General features: G+C 30.4%; 1 protein-coding gene across 2 annotated transcripts; it reads right to left on the bottom strand.

The window, feature by feature from the left end:
• Nucleotides 1-1,763: 1,763 nt before the first annotated feature.
• LOC103501829 (protein DOG1-like 4) lies at nt 1,764-3,432 on the bottom strand. 2 transcript variants are annotated; one of them, XM_051087948.1, is made up of 3 exons: nt 3,331-3,432; nt 2,776-3,228; nt 1,764-2,339 (listed from the first exon to the last, which is right to left on the bottom strand). In XM_051087948.1, exons 2-3 carry the CDS (start codon nt 3,199-3,201, stop codon nt 2,058-2,060), a joined length of 708 nt encoding a protein of 235 aa, XP_050943905.1. In that variant the 5' UTR covers nt 3,202-3,228; nt 3,331-3,432; the 3' UTR covers nt 1,764-2,057. The 2 variants fall into 2 exon arrangements, with proteins under 2 accessions (XP_050943905.1, XP_008463763.1); XM_008465541.3 differs by lacking the exon at nt 3,331-3,432 and having other exon boundaries at nt 2,776-3,301.
• Between the last annotated feature and the right edge of the window lie 6,929 nt (nt 3,433-10,361).

The following is a 10,361-nucleotide window of genomic DNA, read 5'->3' as shown; positions in this document are numbered from 1 at the left end:
TTACTTAGTTTTGCGAAATAATCAACTTCTATTGTTTTATTTTCAATTTTAGTTAGTCTTGAAATAATCACCTTTTATTGTTTTTTTTTTCAATTTTAGTTAATCTTGAAATAATCACCTTCTATTGTTTTATTTTCAATTTTAGTTAATGTTATAGGTTGATTGAGTTTGTCAATTGATTACCTTCTTATTATCATACCTTTTACCTTTTTTTTTTTTTTTCTAGTTTTGATTAGTCATATGAGATAGTCATCTAAATAAATATGATATCTTCCATTTTTTTTTCTTGCTCGATTATCTTTTAATTGTCATCTAATTACTTTTTTTTGTTTTAATAATTTTTAATATTGTTTGATTGTCTTTCTGATTACAACCTATTTTTTGAGATGCCTAATTTCTATTTGATATTGATTGTTGTCTAATTGTTGTTATTATATATTTATTAATTTGTTATCCAATGGTAGTTTGATTAATATTTGGTTGCTATTTGGTATGGATCATATATATATTTATTTGTTTTTTTACTTCACGTGACTTCAGTTTAATGTGAAACCCAATCTTCAATAGAGAGTTTTCTAGTAAACTAATTCAAGCTTATTGAGTAGTTGGTTTGAGATAACTTATATTTTTAATAAAATCATAGAAGAAGATACACCAATCAAATAAAAATCACAAAGTACTTTAAAATGTCTAATGAAAATTCAAACAGAAATTACAAAATAAACCCTAAACCATAAGTCTAATATGTAATGAAAATAATTCGAAAAATCAAATAGCAATCGAAAAGTTAGATAATTCATAACGGCGATCAAATATAAAACATATAATCATATATAAAACATATAGCAAGTCACGTAACAATCAAATTGAAGTCCCAATACTATTATTATTTTGACAAGAATGAATCACACATCACATTCTCTTATATTTCTTTCATAAAATAATTAATCTGAATCCAAGAAATTTGAAGTGTACGTATCTTTAAAAACAAATCAAAATCCAACTTGATATCAAGTTAAAAGAAAAAGTGATTTTCCAAATACATCTTAAAATATAAATTCAATTCAAAATTAAAAGAAATTAGACCAAGACAAACAATTTTAGACCTTGATCACAAAAATCGAAAAAAAGTAGACAAAAATAAAAATCGTGGAAGAACATCTTATCGTAAACGAAAAAGAAAAGGAGAAACTGAAATCAAAATTGTCGAACACAAGAGTAAACAGAAAAGGAAGAAAAATATTAGAAATTGAAGAAGGAAGGGGACTGGAAAGAAAATCGTCGTAAAGAGGAGACCGAAAAGGAAAGTTCGAAAAGGGATATTATTATCATTTTCAAAATAATTAACAAAATGAAAGAAATTAATTAAAAAATTGTCATCGTGACACCCGTTATTTAAAAAATAAAACATCATTGACATCTTGTGCAATTTTCCAAACAAAAATAGCATTTGTAACACACTATAAGCTTATTATTATTATTATTATTATTATTATTATTATTATTATTATTATTATTATTATTATTATTATTATTATTTTATTATTAGGTGGTGATGGCCTCTTTACCCGTTTGAGATTTATGGTATGGCCTTAACTAACTCTAAACACAAACTTTGTAAAGAGAAAACAACCATGCAAATATCTGACGGCCCCCTCACGACGCGTGTACAACATCAACGGCTGCATGTTCCACACGTTTCACTCACAAATCATCTTTCCTTTAAACTATTATTTACAAAATAAATACTATTCACTAAGTAATTTAATATACTGAACAAAAACGACCTAATAATTATATTGTAGTTCAAACATAAAAAGAAAAACGTTAAAAATCTACACTTGCCAATTTTCACCTATATGATCAATGATAAGAAATTTAATTTTATATCGGATTCGAACAATATGTAAATTTTTTAAATTAGAAAATTTTAAATACGTCAAAAACTTACCGAATACATAACTCCAAAATTATTAGTCAATTTTTCTTTTTAAAAAAGAACTCATATACCAAAATAGTTTGCGCACATAATTATAGTGACTAAACTTGTTAAATTTTTAATGGTCTCGGTCGTTCCCACGTTGACGGTCTTGATCTAGTCCCCATCCCCGAACCCCGAATTGGAGTTCGGCGGCCGCGATGAAGAACTCGACGGCCTGCTTGGGGGTGAGAAGCTCCACCACTTTCTGGACCGTCCTAAGGCGGAGCGCGTCGGCTTTTTTTATAATGTTGACGAGATCTTCAAACCTTCCGGTGACCTCCGTTCTAGTTCCCATGAGTTCACTAACGTCGTCCTGCCACTCCGATAGCTCTTCCGTTATGGCATTTTCCTCCTCCACCTACATCACACATCCCATTTGCCCCTAAAATGCATCCCCAAATAATTTTCTTTGACAAATATTCGTAATCTGAATCAATTTTAACTATACAAAAACAAAATAATATTCTCCCTACTAACAATTTAATCCCTAAATTTTGATTTTTACAATTTAGGCCCCAACTTTTATCAATCAAAAATTAAAGATTAATTCATCTACTTACAAATATGGCAAAACCTAGCTCCATTTAAGGTTTCTCATTAAATGTGAACAAGAATGCTATTAGATAGCAATGTATAAATTAGCATTTGGAAGTAAATTTAAAATTAATCAAAATAAAATTAGAACGAACAAATTAAGGCAATGATATAGACGTACTAAAAAAAATAAATGATATTTTAAGCTGATTCGTATGAGGAAAAAACTGAATGATTATGGGGAAGAGACTATAATTTACCGTTTCACATTGGAGTTCACTAACGCGACGAATCTGAGAGGGAGAGAGGTCACCGAGGTCGCCAGTATGAAGACCGCGAAGAATATCGACGATGCGAGATTCAAAGAGGATGGAGGATTCAGAGTAGATGAGATGAAAAGTGGTAGTGGGACGCCATCCAGCGATCCAGTGAAGGGATCGTTCCAATGAGGTGGCCCAGGGTGCGGAGAAGACGGAGAGAGGGTCGCGCTCGGCAGCCATGGACTTGACCCGGTAGTAATCACAGTAGTGGGACATGACGGTTTGGACGAGACGAGCAAGATGGTCGGCGGCAGAGGAGGAGTTGTGGTTGTCTTTGGCGGTGGAGGAGAGCTGGTCGACGAGGCGGTGGAGTTGGTCGAACCAGGTGGCGTAGAAGCTGGTGAAATTGAATCCGCTGCTGCTCATTTAGGTACTCGCACTCAAAAGCTCACGCTAATTGGAAGAGTTAAAAGAGTTGATATTGTTACGAACAAAATTTATTTATTTATATACCAAAAAGAAAAAAAAGAGAGTATACTTTATAAGTTCGATTACCACGTGGATTGCTTACGCGGAAGAAGGATTGCTAAGCGTGTCCCTTGCCCGTCATTTTGGGTTGTTGTATAGTTACTACGCCGGTTTTACCACTTTTTCGGCTAGATATGATTGAAAAATCTTGATATTAAATTGTTGGAAATCATACATGCTTCATCTTTTTGTTTCATTGCACAAACTCAATTCTCTTTGCTTTTAATATTAATTAAATGAGTTCTTTCTTTATTTTTGTTTTTGTTTTTGTTTTTATGGCCATACTTATAGGTGAAGTATAAATTTAACCATACCAAGTGCATACATCATTTGTCTTGTATGGTAGACATTTTCTGGTTCCATCTGCTTTGTTCTTTTGAGGTGATGGTGATGGTATTGGAATAAATGGTATGTAATCATTCACATAAACTTGCATTGTTTCGTGATTAAATATGTCTTTTTTAAAATAAACAATTTCAAGAAGAAACGTGACTACTCAAATGATTATGAATGTATTTTATAAATATGTCTTTTTTTTTTTATTGATTTAGAGAATTTTTTCCAGGATAATTTTCTCTCATCAACAATTCTCCAAACTTTGTTTAAGTTTGGTTTATTTCCACAAATCATAGTTCGTTGAATCTTGTAAATGAGATGTTGCTTCCATAATAAAGTTAATATGCTATATCTGGGAAGACAATTAGTTCTAAAACCTAAATACTAAACTGAATAAAGTTGTCTTAATTAAAGAGATAACATGGATTTTTTTGGCTCAAATTATATTTGATATACCATATTCTATATTTTCTAACTTTTTTATGATATTATTCCTATAACATAAGGTAGACCGCTGACGTACGTGTTGGTTTTAAGGCTATTGTTCGTGAAATTTGTAGAATATACAATGCTTTCATTGAAATGTAACAAAATTTTTTGGTCTGTAATTCGATTGAATTTGTTAAGGCTCTAGCTCTTTCCAAAAGACATTTAATTTGAAAACTCATCTTCCAAACCTTAAAGAGAAACAAATTATCTCTTAGTTTGAAATCTTTTCATGTGGTAAACAAATTCTTTTTTTTTAGGTAGGTTTCCTTCATGATTTTTTTGTACCACGATCATTCAACCCAATGCTTATTCCTTATCCATTGTAAATGTAGTTTAGCTATTCATGTTTTGGCTTCAAATATTCGTATTCATAGTTCAGTTACTTAAGTGATTTGGTTGGAAAACTATCTTCCAAGATTCGATCTTGAATTAAAATGAAAAAAAAAAAAACTCACAATTTATAGACTAAAAAGTGTAATTGTTGTTATTATAATTATAATTACAACTAGAATCTTGATCGTTGAATGTTTAAATCAATATAGTTAAAATTCATCCATTACTTTTTAAGAGCACAACATATGAACATGCACACTATCCTAGTTCTAATGGAAGTATGAAATTCATAACCTAATTTTAAAATTTGTCTCAATTATACACATATTTTCACTGTACAGATATAAGCTGCTGATTATAAATTTTGTCTCATTATGCCCAGTTTAATTGTATTGACATAAGATAACAAAAATGTTTGTCTCATTTTACACATCTTAAATTGTATATACAAAATATATTTATCTTCTCAAAGCTAGATAGGCCATGCGCGTCTCTTTGACACCCTACTAATAATTTTCATTTACTTTTTTACTTCTTTATTTGTCTTTAAAATAAGAAAACAAGAGGGAAAGAAAATTAAGTGAAAATCTTATAGTTTAGAGATGAAAAAATTATTTTAAATGTAAAAATGGCTAAAATTTATCTTTGACACCTACTATCTACGTATAATAGTTTAGACTGTCATGCATTGAGTGGTCCACCTGGTAGAAGGATGGTTAAACCTGTTTGAGTGGATCCATGTTGATGGTGTTGATATTGAATGATGATATGTAGGGATATTGAACGATCGTCTGTAGGGATGCTGATGGTGAAATGGTAATTATCGTAGATACCATATTTTGGCCATTTATTTTTTATATTTCCTTTACTTTATTTTATTTATTTATTTTTATTAAATTAAGTCGATTTGAATTTGAATTTATTTAAAAAAAAAAAAAGAAAAAGAAAAGAGTAATTAAATTTCATATCTTTTACCTGTTTTCTCTCAACCACCTCCAGTCCCACGATCTTTCCCCTCCCTCTCCACGATTCTCCCTCTTCACGATTCCTCCCACTTTCCCACTATCACAAGCACGATACTGATGATCTTGCAATCTTAAAAAAAAGCTACCATCTCAGTGCTATATAAAAACAGAGAAAAAAAAAGAGGAGGGATTTTTTTTGGAAGAAGGAGACATTAGTTAAAAGGGGAAAAGCAAAAAAAAAAAACTATTCAGCCAAGGTAAGTTTTTTTTAGATTGTTCTTCCATTCTTCAAATTTAATTTATTTTTAATTCGTTAAATTGATTTTATTCCTTCATCAAATTTTATCGATTGTGTTTAATTTTTTTTAGGTTTATGGTGTTTTAATTTTGTTAAGTTTATACCAATCAAATATATATTTCTTTAAATTATGGCTCTTTAGGTTAAACCAATTGAATACCAATAGAATAGTATTACATCAAATTTGTCATTGTGTTTAATTTTGTTAGGAATACTATCACATCAAATCTGCTTGTGTGCTTTAATTTTGTTAGGTTTATGTCATTTGAAAATTGTTACATCAAATTACCTATGCTTTAAATTTGATTTAAAGTAAGCCATTTGATTAAGATTTGTTAAATGTAGGGTTTAATTTGGTTGTTTTTACTATTTATTAAGTAGGTTTGATATTGATTGATTAGATTGACTGTATATTATTTACTTTCCAAATATTATTTCTCAAACATTATATATTTCTAATGTAGTATATTATTTCCAATATTTTATTTTTGAATATGTAGATATTATCTCCGACTTGTATTATTTGGCAACATATATTGTTGGTTGTATTATTTGTTATATTTGCCAACTATTTTATACTGTATTATTTACGGGAAAGAGTAATGTTCATTTATGGATTTTATGGTTAAAATTCCATAAATACATGAAATTTCTCAATTTTTTAAAAGTTAATAAAATTATTTTTAAACAAAGTATATCTAACAATTTTATATTTTAGAATGAGACTGAGTAGTGTTTTCTTTAGAATTCATTAATTCTTTAGATACATGAAATTTTCCATTAAAGGCCTACGATGGAGATCAAAATATCAAAGTTTGATATTTTAATATTCTTGAGGTAAATAAAAGTTAAATTCTATTTTTCTAATGGCTCTCATGCCACCCATATAATCATCAATTCGGACTTAGTTTTTTTTAGTTATGAATTAATAACCATGGGACATTTAAAAAATATCAAACAAAAAACTTTGTTTTGTGAACCTCGTTAATTTAGTTTAAAAGATAAATTTTGGTAATCATTTTTATGGGCGTTGTAGGGTGCTAATACCTTCCCTACACACAACTGACTCCCGAACCTTAAATATGAATTTACGTAGACCAATTTTTTTGTGGTGACCAATCACATCTTAATATGATTGGTGGCGACTCCAAACCTTTTAAATATTAAAGATTAAATGATAGGGGATGTCGGCCGCTTCGCGTCGCGATCACTTCGCGACAGCTTGGCGACTCCACTGGGGACTTTTGAATAATGTGCAAGAGAGTCGAGCCGTTACATTTTTTATCTTTTATTCTTATTTTATTATAATTCATTGGTTCACTTATTTATTTATTTATTTTTAATTAATTTGTATGAATTATTTGTACTATTTTTATTGGTACATTTATTTTAAATTAGTCATCATGCATTTTACACACACTCACAAGTCCTCTATTCAGGCTACAATCTTTTAGGATTAGAATTGAGGATGGAGTAGTGTTGACCTTCGAGGGGTTTCGACTCCCGTGCAGGCACATGAAAAATCCTCACTTAGATTAATTCTTTTGTTATTTCTTGAAATAACATTGGAATAAATTTGAAGGCCTTTCTCTTCTAGGAGTTTAGATGATACCAACACCATGACATTATATTTTGACATATTTTTATCTAAAAGTTAAATTATCCAAGTTATTTTTATTTTTTCTAAACAAAGTTTTGCATTTTTCTAAAATTTTTAAATCATACATATTTTTTTGTTTTTTTGTTTTTTTGTTTTAAAAAAAGAAACGTTCAATCACAATACTGATTTGTTAGAAAAAGCTTGATTTAAATAATTATTTATCATACATCATTTAAAGGAGAGTAGTGTTTACGTTGTAAAGTACATGAAAACTCTTACATTTTCTAATATTTTTTTTCCAAAAAATAATAATAAGGAGAGTAGTGTTTACTTTCATTATGACACTAAAGTGCATGAAAACCTTATTTACTTTCTTATTTCTTATTTCTTTTTTTTTTCTTTTTTTTTTTTTTTATTATTATTACTTTTTACTTTTTACTTTTTAATTTAATTTAATTTAATGTTTATTTTATTAGTTTTATTTTTATTGTTTTTGTTTTTGTCTTTATTATATCCTATTTTATTTTGTGCAAAGTGAAGTGACAATTTTTTTTCTCTTTTTGTCTTTCCCTTTGTCATAATTGTGCAAAAAAGAAACAGTCTTGAAACACCAAGATGTCCAATATGTTGATGCATTCATCTTTTGAGTCTAAGTTTGATGAGCCAAGTGATGTTCTTAAATGGGTTGAAGAGATGCAACAAAAATTTGGGGACGGTATAAACAATTCTTCTCAAATATCAGTACTATCCAGGTGCCAACTCTCTTTTACACAAAATGATTTAACGAACCTAAAGATGATCTGGGAAGCATTGACACCTCAGTGTAGATTCATGTTCTCGAAGAAGTATGGACATATAGCAGAGTTGATGTACATACTGGTGAATTATTTTGCCTTAAGAGCCATAATTAATTTTTGGGATCCAGCATATGGTTGTTTCACGTTTGGGTCATGTGATTTACTGCCAACCATAGAAGAATATCAAGTTATGCTTAGCATGCTTGAAAAGAAAGAGAAATTGTTTATTTCTTTAAACCTAAGCAAACAACAAAAAGGACCTTGTCAAAGTTTTTAGAAACCGTCCATGCCACAAAAATTCAAAAGTATGTAAGAGTTAAGGGTGGGGACGAGAATGTGCCCTTTGATTATCTAATAAAGATGATGCAAATATACATTGATGAAGACAAAGGTCTTACACTCTTGGCATTGTGCATTTACGGAGCGGTGATTTTTTCTAAAGCAGATGGTTATGTTGATGGGAAAGTGATCAAGTTGTTTTTTGAAATAGAACGAGAAGTCAATCCTATTATACATATACTGGCTGAAACTTTTCGATCTCTTAACTATTGTAGAAAAAAAGGGGAAGGAAAATTGAATTGTTGTGTTCCTTTATTATATATTTGGATACACAACCATATCAAATTTCCCGCAGAGTTTAGGTGTCCAAGGTTAGATTTCAGTAGCCCATGGAATTTAATGCGCAACACAATCAATGAATTTGATATGGCAGTTTAGGATCCAACATATCCAAGGAAGGAGGCTTGGTTGTTTTTCTTTGCAAAACTGACTTCTGAAAATGTCATATGGAAGGCTTAATGGATGCCTTTAAAGGCGGTGATATATAGATGCGGAGATTTTCACAGTGTGTCTTTGTTGGGACCATGGGAGGTGTTAACTATACACCACTGTTAGTTTTGTGTCAGGTGTGGCTCAAACAGTTTATACCACCAGCTCATAATCTGCAAGAGTCTGACTTTTCATACGATCCTAAAGATTGTCAAGGAAAAAAACGTCAAGCAGTATGCGCATGGAAATCTATAAGGAGGATAAAAGACAAAGGACATTACGAAGGAGTTACTAGTGGGTACGAGGCATGGCAGGCAAACAGAAGGAAGAATATAATAGATATCTCAAGGGAGGTAGTTGAAAGGGGAAAAGAGACAAGCTTCGAACAACCAAATCAGTGAATTGAGAAGAGCATAGAAATAGAAGAGAAAAATCGACTGTTAGAGCAGGAGAACGAGAAACTTCGTAAAGAGACAAGTTAATGGATGGATCATGTGACTAATTTGCAGAACGAACTCGAAAAGACTAAGCGTTTCTTAAAAAATCAAGATAAGTTAGAAAAGAATCTTGAGACTTTAGATAAGGAGATGAGGCGAATGAATAAAGCAAATAGGAGTTTGAAAAATGAGAAGACAACATTACAAGAGCAAGATGAATATATTAAAGATTTAGAAAATGGGAAGGAATATTTTCTCGAGCTTGTCAATGATTTGAATACATCAATTGGAAAACGAGAAACACAAATAATGGATTTGGAAGCACAAAATCATTCTTTGCGTCAAACTGTTGATAGCCTACATCTGAAGATGGCCGAGCGCTCTGAAGAGTATGAGATACTGAAAAATTATGCCGATTCCTTACACTATCAACTTACTGCATTTCAAAATTCAAGTAAGAAGATAACACAAGAATATGAGTCATTGAATACAGATTACGTGCAAATGAAGGTTGATTATGATCTGCAAACGAGAGATTTCCAAGTGTTAGTGGAACGTGTAGATTAGACAATCGAATTTCTCAGAATGGTGTCCAAAAGAGCAAATATTTTTGCAGAATGGGCAACTGATTTGAGAGTTAATTTTTTCTCAATGCAACCTCATGTAGATGATCTAAATAGATTCTTGAAGATGATATGCAGAGAACTGGGACATTTTGGGCATTTTCATTAATTGTTCATTTTGCTATTGATAATAGGAGTGATGTTCATTACGTTTTGTTTGTTTCTAATTTTAGTTTGATTTCCTTTATTCTGTCAAGCTTACATTATGTTTGTTTGATTTTATTATTGTTGTTTGAATTTTATATATACTAAGATTTGCTTCTCTCTCTCTCTCTTTCCCCTCTTCTCTTTTACTTCAATTTTTTATTTTTTATTTTTTATTTTATTCTATTTTATTTATAAAAAAAAGGAAAATATAGCTCGTCCTACTCCAATTCGTCATCCTTACAATACTAGGTATAAAAGCCGAATC

This window comes from Cucumis melo, chromosome 7 (assembly GCF_025177605.1).
Source record: "Cucumis melo cultivar AY chromosome 7, USDA_Cmelo_AY_1.0, whole genome shotgun sequence".
Classification (NCBI taxonomy): domain Eukaryota; kingdom Viridiplantae; phylum Streptophyta; class Magnoliopsida; order Cucurbitales; family Cucurbitaceae; genus Cucumis; species Cucumis melo.
Note: the sequence above shows the minus strand (reverse complement) of the source record. Positions and strands in the feature narration are given on the sequence as shown.